Below are 14376 nucleotides of genomic sequence, written 5' to 3' on the forward strand. Positions count from 1 at the left end.
GGTCCGCGGCCCCTGCTCCTGAGACCCAGAAAACTCCTTCTCCCCACACTCCAGGCTCCTCTATGGGAAATGGATGTGTTTTCAGGGCACAGTACGAGGAACTCGGGGATTTCCGCAGACCCGGAAGCGCGGCCCACACTCGGGGTGGCGTCCCTGCGGGGTGAGTGGGTCCAGGAGAAGGTGTGTTTCTGGGGAAAATGACAAAGCAAATACACTCAGGTAACAGACACAAACTCTGCGTGACGGGGATGCAGGCACTAATTCTAACTTCGTGTGTGCTTTTCTTAACTCTCCCTGACAGGTAAACAGGGGCAGGTCTGGGCCGCGTGGTGAGTAGGGCACTGACCGACCACCCCCCATGTGCATCCAGGTTTAACTTTAAAGGCTCTTTTCACTCCATATAAATTCCATCCTATTTGAAGGATCGGTCCTCAACTCTTTCACTTACCCACATTTTTTAGACCTCATTTGTGTGTGTGTGTGTGCGCGTGCACGCGCACGCACTCGTCTTTTTAACAGCCTCAGAGTATTTGCTGACACGGATACGGACCTGACAGCGTCCCCCGCTCCGGTACTGACACTCGGTCTGTTGTCACTTTTTTACCGGCACAACGTTGCCCGAATGAACGTCTTTTGGAATCCCAGCAAAGGAACGGAACTCTGACCAGACACGTGCGTTCTCACCGCCAGGCCAGGCTTCCACAGAGCCGCGAGGGGCTGTCCGCTAACGACCAGAGTGCGCAGGTTTCCTGCCTTGCAGAGAGTCAAACATCAGCTGCTGAATAATTCCCAGCAGTTCACCGCACACACTGTCCGTCTGTCTCAGGCGCTGGGAAGGGACGCTAGGACTCAAGGCGTGCCAAGAAGCAGCCCGGGAAACTGGCTTCTAGATCGGAGCCCCGGAGCACAAGACCGCAGAAGTGTTGCAGGAGCAGAGTGGCCGCTAGCCTGGCTAACAAGAGGTGAACCCCACCCGAGTGAGCTCAGCTTCACACTGGATTAGCTCACCTGCCTAAATCCTAGCTGCTTCCCAGGGCACGCCGTGAGCCTGGGGACATGACAAGTGTCCTATCTGTGCTGGGCATATTCGTGAAACTGTTATCAGGTGGATCAAGAAATCGACAGGGGTGCCTGGGGGGCTCAGTCGATTTCAGCTCAGGTCTTGATCTCACGCTTCGTGAGAGAAAGAGGGTGGAAACGGTAATGAGCTCCCGAGTTCCTCCATCTGTAATAGCCAGGAATAAAAAGGTATTTAACGTTGGCAGTTCAGTTACAGAAACGCAAGCACAGCTAAGAGCAAAGAAACAACCCAACGCTAACACTAGTGACTAAAATCAGGCGGTGGAAGAGAACAGAGAAATAGGAGTGGGAATCAGGGATAAAGGAAGAGTCACAAACAAATCGAAAATAAAAATCAAATGAACAAATACAATATTCATCTCAACTCGGTGCTTCCAAGGTCAAAAAAGAGACCAAAAATCCAAGAGAAAAATGGATAGCAGGTATCAACAGGCTAGAATAGCAGCGACCCAGCAATTCAGCTCTGGATTCTGCACCACGAGGAACCAACGCAGGGTCTCCAGGGGGTATGTGCACACACAGGCAGCACTGTCCACATGGACGGAAGCAACCCAACCACCCGTCTGTGGAGGAATGGAGTGCAATACTGCCCAGCCTTACGAGGAAGGAAGTCCTGACCGCCGTTACCGCCTGGAGGACATGATGCTGAGTGAAGTGAGCCGGCCAGAAAGGGACAGGGACCGCAGGATCCACTCACCTGAGGTCCCGAGAGGAGTCACGTGCCCGGAGACAGACCAGGAGGGGGTGGGTGCCAGGGGCCGGCTGTGTAAAGGTGACCGAGTTTCAGTTTTGCAGGATGAGAGGTCAGCAGACGGACGGTGGGGATGGTGGCCCAACACCGTGAATGTCCTTAGTGCCCCCGAAATGCACACCGAACGATGGTCACTGCAGTAAATGTTACCTGATGTATATTTTACAAAAAGCTCTGTGCTGACAGCTCAGAGCCTGGAGCTGCTTCGGGTTCTGTGTCTCCCTCTCTCTGCCCCTCCCCTGCTTGCACTCTGTCTCTGTCTCTGAAAAATAAATACTAAAAAAAATTTTTTAGAGTCAGACGCTTAACCGACTGAGCTGCCCAGGCGCCCCTAAAACACTATAGCTTTTAAAAGGAGAGAAAAAGCAGCATTAAAGTGTTTGGCCCCAGTACCGAGCCTCGAAAGGGGCCCCCAGGCCAGTCTCTCTGTGTCTTGTGGAGTAACGGGCCCTCACCTATTCTGTTGCAGCCGCCGCCGCCCACACAGGGGCCTGCTCCTGAGCGAAAGGCCACCGCTGTCACTGGCTCCTGCGGTCACTGGCAGCCACGCCCCTCACCCCAGCCCTCCGGAGTAGCCCCACCCAGAGTTCGGGCCCACCCGGCTGCCCTTCTGACGGGGTGACCACTCCGACCAGCAGGTCAGTGCCCTCTGGGGACGGGGGAAGGGAGACAAGGTGTGAGCAAGGGAGACGCGTGGTCACTGGGTGACGGATATGCTGGGCCCCTCGGCCCGAGGTTCGCCTCCGTGTCGGCCTGAAGTCCAGAGGGACGGGGGACGGGTCCCCACTTCGCCTCCGCCAGCAGAGGGAGAGGCCTGTGGAGGTCAAGTGTGCAGAGACAGCAGCCCTGCGCAGGGAGCCCCCTTTCATCAGAGCGCGGCCTCCCGCCCAGGGGCCCAGGGACCACGGAGTGCACCCCCCAACCCAGGACAAGGCCTGGCCCGCACTGGCCTCATCGCTGCCGCAGCAGGGAGGGGCAGGCGTGCGCGACAGTCATCTTGGGTTCCCCACAAGGCGGGTCCCTGTCCCTCAGTGGGGGGGGTGACACAGGCCCTCCACGGGTCCCCCGTTCGATGCAGGGGCTCTCGTGCAGTCCGTCCATATGTTCCGTTCAACATTCGCTTCTGTAACGCTCTGATGACCCGGGGTTGGCGCTGGGCAGACCCGGGGGTCCCGGCAGGTGGGGGCAAGTGCGGGAGCCCCATCCCTGGTCACCCGGCGGCACTGGCTGCCACAGACCTCGGTCGCCCACGAGGTTGGGGACCGGGTCCCTGAAAGGGCTGCATGTGACCCTGGCCCTTCTCACCCTCAGGAGGGGCCGGGCAGCAGGCGGTCCCTCTGGGGGCACTACGCTGACCCCAGGCCTGACTGTGGCCCCTCCTCCCCATTGACCGCTTCTCCCCGCCTCCCCGCAGCCCCGCCTTCCCACAGCCCCGCCTCCCAGTAGCCCCGCCTCCCCGCAGCCCCGCCTCCCCGCAGCCCCGCCTCCCCGCAGCCCCGCCTCCCCGCAGGGGTGGAAGATGGTACCCGTGGACCCCGCGCTGGAGGAGGAGCACGCAGCCGCAGCCCAGACATGGAGGAGCCCACGCCCGAGCCCGTCTACGTGGACGTGGACAAAGGGCTGACCCTGGCCTGCTTCGTCTTCCTCTGCCTCTTCCTCGTGGTCATGATCATTCGCTGCGCCAAGGTCATCATGGACCCGTACAGCGCCATCCCCACATCCACCTGGGAGGAGCAGCACCTGGATGACTGAGGCGCGCGGGGCGGGGGACCCCGTGTCCCCGGTCCCCGCCCGTGAGCGCCGACCGGGATGGAGGAGGCTCCCCAGGGCCTCGCCTGCTCCCCCCGGAGCCCCAGAGGGGGTGCACGGGGCGCCGCGGGGGCTGGACACGACGACGGCCCCGGCCCCGGGGGCCCGCGGACGCCCCTCGGGCAGGGGGACTCACTGCGGGATGACGGCGTGGCCCCCGCCCCGGGCCCCTGCGCACCTTCTGGGATCGGATCCGGGGCAGACACGCAGCCTCACGCCACGGTGCCCTCGCTGTGAGGACACGGTCTGCCCTGAACGCGTGAAGCGGCGCACGCACGGGCCCCCAAGGCCGTGGGCGCCCGCTGACCCGAGCCGGCCGGTGGGCGCGCGGGGAGGCCGCGCTTCTCACAGCCACGGGGCTGCTTCCCAGCAGTTTTTTTTTTTTTTTCTTAAACTAAAATACAGAGGGGTCTGTTTTTCCTGTCATAAATGAAATATGCATTTTGGGAACTTGGGAAAACACAAAGAGAAGAAAAGGGGAAAATAACACAATCCCACCCCCCCAAAGCCATCATTTTGATATATTTCTCCCAGGCTTTTTTTACACGTCTTTTTAAATGGTCCCGTTGACCCTATGCACGATGCCGTGCCGCCTCCTCCCAGGAGGGTGCACTGGTGCCCCATCAGACGCCCCACCCGCGGTCCCCTGGGTGCAGAACCCCGGCCGGCGGGCAGGCCTCCTTCCCCCACGCATGGGGTCGTGCTTTGCTAACTCTTCCACGCACCATCTACAGGCCTTGTCCCCGGTCACCAAAGGCTGAATGGCCTGGAGCAAGTCGGGCCACTGCCCTGTGCCTCGGGCCCCCCGTGTCCTAATGGGGAGAGGAAGCCTCTGCGCTGTGTGTGAGCCTCCTGTGGTTGAAAGGGCAGGAGGGGCGCGTGCTGTGGGGTCAAGGAACAGGTTGCTGATGTGACTGTCCCCAGGGCCCCGCCACCCCTGTCTCTACGTCTATGACCTTGCAGCAAGAACACGGAGCCCGAAACGCTGGTCCCAAGTCCCGGCTCCTTTCCTTCCTCGCTATGTGACCCCAAACGACGCCGTTAGCCTCTCTGAGCCCCAGTTCCCTTCTCTGTAACACGAGGGAGTAACGTCTACCTCACAAGGTTGTTGTGAGGGCGGAATGGAGGAGCGTGGGCCGACGCCATGTCCTTCACCACCCCAGGAGGAGCTGGGGGCTGCGTAGGCTCTGGGCCCCCTCCCTGCAGAGCCTGGAGCCCTCAGCCTCCCGGGGCCACTCCCAAAGCCAAGTCTCCCGGCCAGGGCCCCCCGTCAGAGGGACACTCACAGCAACCTCTCCCAGCACCTGACCTCGAGGGACATGGTGTCTACTGATTCACATGATTGTCATTGTCATCTGTTTAAGCACACGCGGTATGAGGTTAGGCTAGACCGCCTGAAGCCCCTTCCTCCGAGGCATTTATGCCGTCCCTGCAAGGCGTGGCCGGCCACCCCCATGGGGACAGACCTGCCGCTGTGAAGAAAACCAACACTCCATTCCCTCACCTGCATCCCTGCCCTGGGCCCCACTGCAGCCCAGGCCACCTGGGAAACAGGTTTCCAAAGCACGCTTGCCACCAGGTGACCCCGGAAGTGAAAAAGGCCATCCATGGCTGTTCGGGCACATTCCAGGGCCTGTCCAGCTACCCCCCCCCCCACACACACATGCACACACACTCGCTATGTGGGATGCACAAAGGGACAGCTGGAAAAGGCAGTGAGCAAGACGCACCGGATGCTCTGTCTGAGAAGGTTCTAGAACAAGGACTTGTGCATTGCCTCAGGCCCAGCAGCAGCCTCCACCCTGCAGCCTACCTCAGAGACACCCAGCACTTCTGTGAAAAGCCCAGCAGCATTGATTCACAATGTGACTGAGAGCCACCCCCCTGTCAGTTAATAACAAAAGCCTAGGAATGAGGAAAGATCTGGAAGACCTCACCTGGGGACACTTGAGTTTCTCAGGGGTGAAGAAGAGGTGTCCTCGGGCCGTGCCACCCAACTGTGCGTCTGCAGAGGTGAGGAGCAGGTGGGGAGTTCAGAACTCTGGGCCCCACCCCCACCTGCAGGGCCAGCGTCCCTGGGGGGTGGCGCCAGGAATCTGGGGCAAGATCCACCGCGAGCCGGCTGTGCACACCAGAGTTTGAGAAGCATGGCCCCTGGGACCCCTCGGTCCCACGTCACTCTTTTCCACACTTAGATCTGCTGTATTTCCACCCTCTCTCTGACCTTTTTTTTTTTTCTTTTTTTTTGGTGGCAAGAGGGAATAATTTAGAAAAGATGAAAAATAAAATCACGCCCCATCCAAGCCTCCAGTCAAACAGTAATTTTTATCGTGTATCCATACGCCCCCCCCAATCCTTGCCCAAATGCAAGATATATTTTTTATCAATGTCATCAGTTGCATAATCTAAAATCCTGTTCTCTCCCAACATTACCTCGTGGCCCGTTTCTGCCACGCCTTCCCAGGCGCCATCGGAGCGGCCGCGACGTGCCGTCCAGCGCGTGTAACTTACCGTCCGTGCTCCGATTAGGAAGTACTCGGATTGCTCTCATTTTCCCTCTTCTGCACGTGTCAGAAGACAACAGAAGGATGGAGACCGAGGTGACGAACTCGGAGAGCTCGCTCGGGACAGCGGGGAGCGAACCTTTAAGCCACACCCCCTCCAGCTAAGAAGCCCGCGGGCCAGGGACACCCGTCTAAGCGGTCGGCTAGTTAAGGTGAGCCTTGGGGTTGCGGATGGAGAGACTCTGTCCAGCAGAGGAAACAAGCAGCGGTATTGAAGACTGGAAGCTGGCAGAGAGGAGAGGCAGGCCTGTGACGTGGGCCACAGCCCGAGGCTAAAGGGACACTGTGACCAGAGAGAAGCTCCCACTGCACAGAATGGGTGACGGGTGTTCCGGGCAGAGGGGCCTTCTCGCCGCCTGCCCTGGGCTCTGCTGCAGCCCCTTCCTGTTACTCAAACCCCCAGTAAAGTCATACACAGCCCCCTCCGTGCCGGCGGTGCTGGGGACGGTGACGGCAGCTGCGCGGTGGCAGTGCGAGGGAACACCGTCTGCAAAGGGGCAGGTGGGGCGGAAGCAGGAGACAGAATGACAGGGACGCGCCCCTGGGGACACACGGAGGGCCGGCGGGGCGAGGGGCCACGAGCTTCACTGGCCTGCAGTGTCCGTTCCTTCGTTTCTATTCCATCGTTTCCAACTATGCTCGAGCCCACGTGGTTTTACGGAACTGGAAGACGCGGGTCTCCCTCGCCCGTGACGTTGCTCCAGACCTCGAGGCCCAACCTGCACGGACCCGTCTGCTTCCAGGCAGCAGCTGGAGAGGGCTGCAGGCCCCGTGTGGCCTCACGCCCCCGGTCTCACCGCCGAGGACGGGTCCCGCCTGGGGTGGGGGACAGCCTGCGGGGGGCCCGCGGCCCGGACTGCGGCCAGGCGCTCTCACCGAGCTCCCTGGGCCCCCATCTGCATTTCCAGACATTCTGTCCAAACTCAGGGCGTCTGCGTCCAGGGGGCAGACAGCCTCAGCCATGCCAGCCCTCCCCCTTGACAGTCACCAGCTAAGCGTCCCCTCCCTCCCGAGGGGTTTCTGCTGGGACCTGAATCAGTCAGCATCCCGGCAGGAAAGAGGGAAACCCAGAGCGTTTATGCTTCGAGGGCTCCACGAAAGAATACTTAGAGGTCAGGGAGGGTTGAGGGAGACAGCACGGGATGGAAAAGCACCACACGGGCCGCGGTGTGAAGCCGCGACCAGCTTGGCCTGACGTGCAAGGAGAATGTATGTTCTGGAACCCAGTAGGAGCCGCGGCCACAGGGAGACGGTTACAGGGAGACGGCTAAAACTCGTGCCCCAACTGCAGCCCAGCAGGAATGACGTGGGGGAAACATACACCCTGATGTCTCAAGTCCAGCCCCCTCTGGTCTCTCTCTGGATCGAACATCAGCCCAAAGCAACAGAACCCAGTGGCCAGGGCGTCCTGGGCGAAGCGGTTTGTATACGTTAGCATCTGGAGCAAAGGAAATATAACGAGTACAACCCACCCCTATTAGCACTCGGTATCTGTTCATGAACTTCGCTTGGATGGGGAAAAATCACATGCCCTCCATGTAGGGGAAACAGAGGTCTATCGACCTCCATATTGTCCGGGGTTGGGGAGGGGCGATATCCACCTGGTCCCACTGCCTGCCAGGCCCGTGTCATTTTCCAGCACCTTCTCCACGTCCCCTCCACCTCCTGTGTTCCCTTGGCTCTCGGGAGCCATCGGGTGGAATGTGCAGTCTTCACCTGTGGTCGACCCAGATTCCTGGTGCCCTGTCTTCTTCGGGTCGCCGGCCGCTACAGGCCCACAGAGAATGTGAGAGGGTCTGAGGCCTCGCATGGGGGATGCTCAGAATCTGCTAGGGCCGCCCTGCTCGAACCGAGCTCTCAGGACGGAGAATGTCAGCCTCGCCCGGGAGTCTGTTAGGAACCTGAGACCACGCCCCCACCTCAGGCCTGCAGAAGCGTGGGGCACGGGATGGGGGTCCCCAGGGAACCAGTCCTTCTGGCCCCCGCTTTGTGGAAGGAGCCCCCCTTCCCACGGCTAGTGGATGGGCCACCCGCAGTGAGCTCTCCTCTGCCGCCATGCTCAGTATGAGGAGACCCCGATGGTCACAGAGGCATCTCAGCTTTAACCTGACAGACCCACACCTGAGAACCCCCGGGGGAGGGGCAGAGAGACGGAGACACAGAATCTGAAGCAGCTCCAGGCTCCAGGCTGTCAGCACAGAGCCCGACGTGGGGCTTGAACCCAGAAACCGCGAGATCATGACCTGAGCCAGAGTCAGACAGTTAACTGACGGAGCCCCCCAGGTGCAGAAATTCCGTACGGGGGTCATTAGGTCGAAGAGTGGGGGGATTCACTTCTGCCCCCATCCCTTGGCTCCCGGACCAGGACCTTCCAGGTGGGGGAAGACAGTGCCACCGGGCCTCTGGTTTAGGGCAGATGCCACATCCTGTGGCCAGCCTCCATGACCGAGCCTGCTGCCGATGGCGGGAACTGCCTTCGCACCTGGCCCGCCTGTAATCTCAGGGGCAGAGGCCCACGCCGCCTTCACGGCGGAGCCCTTCAGGGGAAGGTCATGGTGAGACGCAGCAGGATGAAGGAAACACGGCGAGTGCTGGGGAGGCGGGGAGGCCCAGCCCACCCCGAGTGCCGACCTCTCCCTGTCTCCACCGCCCGCCCCGGGGAACAGTGCCGTGTCAGGGCAGGCTGCCTACCTGGAAACGACGGAAACCAGACGAGCCTCGGGGAGCGAGAGCCCCATGTCGGAGCTACTCTCAGCCTCCACATTCACGTGCACATCTTCACGTCCAAGGCCTTTCTCAGAGATGCCTGTCCACGTGCATGTCCCAGGACGGCCCCGAGTCCCCTCCCCCGAATCTGGTAGGGGCTGGAGGCCCTCTGCCTCCCCTCCCGGGCTGGCGAGGGCTGCACACGGTGCCCCGGATGCCCCAGACACGGCCTGGGGCCGTCGCGCCTCCTGCACCACCGCCGGGCCCCCCCAGCCCCCGGGACCCCCGGACCCCCGTCCTCAGTGACGTCGGGGCCTCAGGCCAGGCCGGCTTCTCTCCGTTCCGTCCAACCTGGAGGACGGCTCCTCGAGGACGCTGGGACCCCCTCCCGAACGCACTCCCGAGGCCCGTGTGGCGGGATCGCCCTCGGCGCCCTCCGGGGTCTGTTCCGGGGGGACCGGACCAGCCGCACAGAACACACCGGCTCCCACCGCCCGTCGGCCCGAGCCCCCACACTCCTCCCTCCACAGCATCCCGGGTCACCCCCGGATCCCGGGCTACTCAAGGCGTCCACGGAGGAGGGCTTCCTTTAGGGACTATTTGCGGAAGTGCAGACACGTTTAAGAGCCAGCAAGGGATGGTGAGTTACTCAGGGTTGGGGACAGTGAGAGGCCATTGCCGCCGCTTGCCTGGGGGGGGGAACGGTGGCACCGGGGTCCAGCAAGGCCGGCGGCCATGCTGCCTGCGGGAGCCGGGAGCCTCGGGCGGAGGGACACAGGGGGACACAGCCCCCCCAAACCACGGCCCAGAGGGAGGGGGTGAGAACAAACATCCCCGGTCTCTTTCTCCCTCTGCCCACACTCGGCCTGTGCCTCCACTGCCCCCCGTCAGCCAGGGTCGGAGGACAGGAGCCCGGGTGACGTCACCCACAGAGGGGGCCTCCGGAACGCAGCAGGGCAGGGGCAGACGAGCCCCGGTGTCTTCTCTGCAGACAGGCCTTAGGCACGGCCGCTCCTGCGCCCAAAACAGCTTCCTCCCTCCCTCCCTTCCTTCCTTTCCTTCTATGTTTATTTTTGAGAGAGAGAGAGAGAGAGAGCGCGAGCACGGGTGAGGGGCAGAGAGAGGCAGACACAGAATCTGAAGCAGCTCCAGGCTCCGAGCTGTCAGCACAGAGCCCGACACGGGGCTCGAACCCACGAACCGTGAGTTCATGACCTGAGCTGGTCACTTAACCCACTGAGCCCCCCCGGCACCCCCAGAACCAGTTTTTGGACTTTGAGTACTTGGGGAAGAGGTCGGGGCAGGTGTCCTCGATGCCCCTTGGGCTTCTGTCCGCGATGCACAGCCTCCACCCGCTGCACCGAGGCAGGGCCGGGCTTGCCACGTCCTGGGAATCCCCTCCTCCAAGAACAGGGGCGTCTTTTGGCCTGAGACGCAGAGTTAGGGCGTCCACAGAGCTGATGCCCTTCGGCCTGACCACACACGGGAGGGGCTGGTCAGCGCCCTTGCTCCACAGTCACGCTCTAGAAGCCACCCCGTCGGGCATCAGTCAGCCCGTGAGGTGGGGGGACGGGGGCTTCAGCCCGTAAGCAGAACGGGGGCTGGAGCGGTGACGCTGAGCTCCCGGCCGTGAGAACGGGGTGCTGTGCAAGGACAGCGCCCCCCAGCTATGAGCAGCTCGCCTCTGACCGGGATCAGGACACAGAGGATAAGGCACAGCCCGGCCCCGAGGAGCCCCCGCCGTGGGTTAAGGCCAGAGTTCCGACCACGGCACCGTCATTTCCCCTGGAGGCTCCAAGTTCTGGAGCCGGGTCTCAGCTCAGCCGCCGACCCGCATGTGCGAGAGGGACACGTGTCGTCTTTACACAAAAAATACCAGAGACCATGTGGGGCCCAGAGAGGGAGGTGAGGGGGCCCTTCCCTGGACTCACGCTTCCGAGGGCCCAGTGTATTACAAACGGACACGCACAAATTCCCGCAGGGGCCACAGGAGCCCCTCTGTCCCCTCAGAGTCTGCCCGGTGTCACCCAACCTGCACCCTCAGGGCCCCTCCCGTGAGAAACACGGGCGGGCTTCAGGGAGGCGGGGGCAGTAGCTCCTGAAAGACTCCCAGCGGGGATCCAACCGGTTCTTGCCCAAACCCGAGTCACTTCGCAATTGTACCAAACACCCACTTTCTGGCTCTTTTTCCAATCTGTGCTTCTGGAGACACTCCCACATCAGCCCGTCCTCACAACAGCGGCACACAGGGCACCTGCCGCACACTGTGCAATGTCAGCTGATTCCCGTCCAATCATCTGTACCCGGACCACATCGTAACAGAGGACAAGCATACTAATTACGTCGGCAGCGAGTGGGCCCCCCACACTAGGATGGCAAACAGTGCTATTTTTCTGAGAAGTACGTAAAAGGATTTAAACTTTTTTTAAATGACTTTAAGCATTTCAGCTTGATTTAAATAATTTTGATATGAAACGCTGCCATTCTTCAATTATAATTTATCTCGTGCCTTTAATTTTAGTGGGGAATTTGAATATTATCAAAGAAAAATAACGGGGGAAATGCACATAAAATAAATTTAATTTTGCAATTTTTAAGAGCAAGAGTTTTTGTGAAAATACTTACCTTTTGTAAATTCTGAGTGCAACTGATTTACTTACTAATCATGGAGATTTGTCTGTCAGTAAAGCCCAAACCGTGTGAAAAGCTTGGCTATGACAAAACAGTTAATGATTCTAATGAAATTAAGGCAGTAAGATTTAAAACTTTATGGGAAAATAGTTATGAAACAGTTCACGAATTTGTAGGTCTTTAACGGCCATCCCAAGTCACCACCACTGTCAAGTGCAGTGATCAAACTGTCATGTCTGATGGGGAGGGGACGGCGAAACGGATGGAGACGACCCCGGCGATGGGCACCGGGTGACGCGGGGAAGTGACGAGTCACATGAATCCAACAGGACGCTGTACGTTAATCATACGTCAATTAAAACAAAGAAAAATAAGTAACTGTGTCTATGTTGCCCACTTTCAATCATAGGAAAACCGTAGACGGCTCTGCAAATATTCTGTCTTGTCATTACCCAAGCAGGTGGGGATGGGGGGGAGGAGGTTTCTTTAACAGGGTGCACTTGACCCTTTGAACCCTGGGGCAGAAGGGAGCCTCCACGGGTCCCTTGGTTCAGGCGTGGATCCGATGGGCCACGAACCCCATTGCTGGGTCTCTTGTGATCACGCACATACACTTCCACAGGCCCGCCAGTCCCCTTGTCCCCTGGGGCCGCCCGGGGCCTTCCGGAACCGGAGAGCAGAGAGCCCGCCTGTGGCCGCAGGCCAAGGAGCAGCCCTTGCTGGGCGGGTCCCGGATGGACCTGGTGAGACCCACCACTCGGGCTGTGCGGGTCACACCGGCCCCACCGGCCCCGCGACCTGGCTCCGAAGTCCCGGCCGGCAGATTGCCCGGTGCCGCCTGCCCTCCCCCTCCAGGCACTTCAAGTGCACGGTGACGCGGCCCACGTGTGACTCCAACCGCTGATACCACGTTCTCTGGGGCCAGGGGGCCCGGTAAGGATTTCAGTAACCTCTGTCTGTGAGCCGGGGGCCTGGGGGAGCCCCGCCGACCTGCGTCCCCGAGCCGGGGGCCTGGGGGAGCCCCGCTGTGTGCAGCAGGTGTTCAGCTGTGTCGACGTGAGGCCTTCAAGGAAGAGGCGGTGGCTCGTGCAGACGGGCGCCAGGAGATGGACTAAAGGAGCAATCTCGAAACAGGGTGGGCGACAGGGATTTGAGGGGGGGCGGCAGACAGGGAGGTGGCCCTGGGCACACAGGGAGGGTCTGGCCCTCCAAACTCGGAGAGGGAGCACTGGGACCCAGCTCATCTGGGGAGGAGGGGCTGGGTGATCCGCTGCCATCTCACCACACGGGATTTCCACGGAAACCCGCACGGATTGGGACCGCGGCCCAGGGCACAGCCGCCTGTGCAAGAGCCGGTCAGCCTCGGGGTGCGAAGTTCCCAGCCTGTGGGTTGCGGACTCTCCCCTCCTTCTCAAGCAACTGAACCCTGGTTTGAACTGGGGAAACCACGTATGCAGCTGAGAGGTCACGTCCTCAGGCTTCCCTGCCACGAGGTGTCTCGTGACCAGGTTCTCGCCAACAGGGTGGTGCGGCGCGCACGGGACAGCGGGTAAGTGACACCGCTCAGCAGGAGGGGGCTGCTGGCCCCCCGGCCCCGCCTCCACCTCTGCATCTTCTTTCTCTGAGCGCCTGGAACTTGGGCATGCTGGCTGGAGCTCCAGCAGCCTTTGGCACCATGAGGTGGCCGTCAGGATGAAAACCACGTGGGGTGACGAGCAGCGGGTGCTCGGTGTCACTGAGGCGTCACCCAAACCCCACACTTCCCGGCCCTGGGATGCATTCACGTGAGACACCCCGGCCTCTGTGACGTTCCCAGGAACGAGAAGCGGGCGTCATCCCCGGGGATTTGTGCTCACTCCTCCCCCTGCCTGGAGCACGCCCTCCCCTCCTCCGCATGTCTGCAGAGAAGCACGAGGAACCTGAGGCACTGAGGCCGTCCCCGAGCCCCAGGTTACAGCACCCACGCCCGTGGCACTCCAGGACTCAGCCCCGCCCTGCGCACTGTGGGTCCCCTCCCTGCCCCTCTGCTTGCTGTCTGCCCCACCCCTGCCGGGACGTGAGCATCACAGGGACAGAGGTTGGGCTGTTCTGTCCTCTGCTCTGTCTCTTGTGCCCAGAACGGTGCTTGACGCACAGAAGTTGCTCCATAAAGACGGAATGAATGAATGGCACAATCTGACGGCCGGGCTCTGGGATGGGTCCATCCAGCTCAAGACAAGCCCCCGTGGGCACGAGGGACCAGGCTGGGACTGCATGTCTGCCGTGTGTGGGGTGGACACGGACGGAGCTCCGGATTCTCGGGGGCTAACGGGGGAGGACAAGGTAGCCCCCGGCCCTCTCCACCCTCGCACAGTTCAAGTCCGGCGCCCCGCCCGAGGCTCACCATGTGCTGAGACACCCACAGAGCCCGTGAACCAAGCCTGCACCTCCCGTGCCCCGCGGGCAGCCCCAAGCACTACTGGATGTGTGTGGTACTGTGAGGACTCTGCCCGCCTGGCTGGGCCACCATACCCACACGCTGGGTCCATCGTTAGTCTAGAGATTGCTGTGGAGCCGTGTTTTAGAGGAGATTAACATTTCAGTGGGTGGCCTCAGAGTAAAGCAGATCGTCTTCCATCACCACGTGGGTGGGCCTCATCTAAGCAGGTGAAGGCCTTAGGAGAAAAAGGCCTGCTCTCCCCAGAAGAGAGAATTCTGCAGCAGACCACCTTCAGGTTCAAACTGTAGCTCTTCCCCGGTCTCTGGCCGGCCCGCCCTGCAAACTTTGGACGTGCAGCCTCCACGGTACACGAGCCAGTTCCTTAAAATATGTCTCTCTACGTCCCATCCTATGGT

General features: G+C 60.8%; 1 protein-coding gene across 1 annotated transcript; it reads left to right on the plus strand.

Moving 5' to 3' along the window:
- The first annotated feature begins 3318 nt into the window (after positions 1-3318).
- CTXND1 (cortexin domain containing 1) lies at positions 3319-3583 on the plus strand. The gene has a single exon (XM_039257192.1). It carries the CDS (start codon positions 3404-3406, stop codon positions 3581-3583), a length of 180 nt encoding a protein of 59 aa, XP_039113123.1. The 5' UTR covers positions 3319-3403.
- The last annotated feature ends 10793 nt before the right edge of the window (positions 3584-14376 follow it).

Source organism: Hyaena hyaena, unplaced genomic scaffold, assembly GCF_003009895.1.
Source record: "Hyaena hyaena isolate Hyena2069 unplaced genomic scaffold, ASM300989v1 scaffold_13, whole genome shotgun sequence".
In the NCBI taxonomy this organism is placed as follows: Eukaryota; Metazoa; Chordata; class Mammalia; order Carnivora; family Hyaenidae; genus Hyaena; species Hyaena hyaena.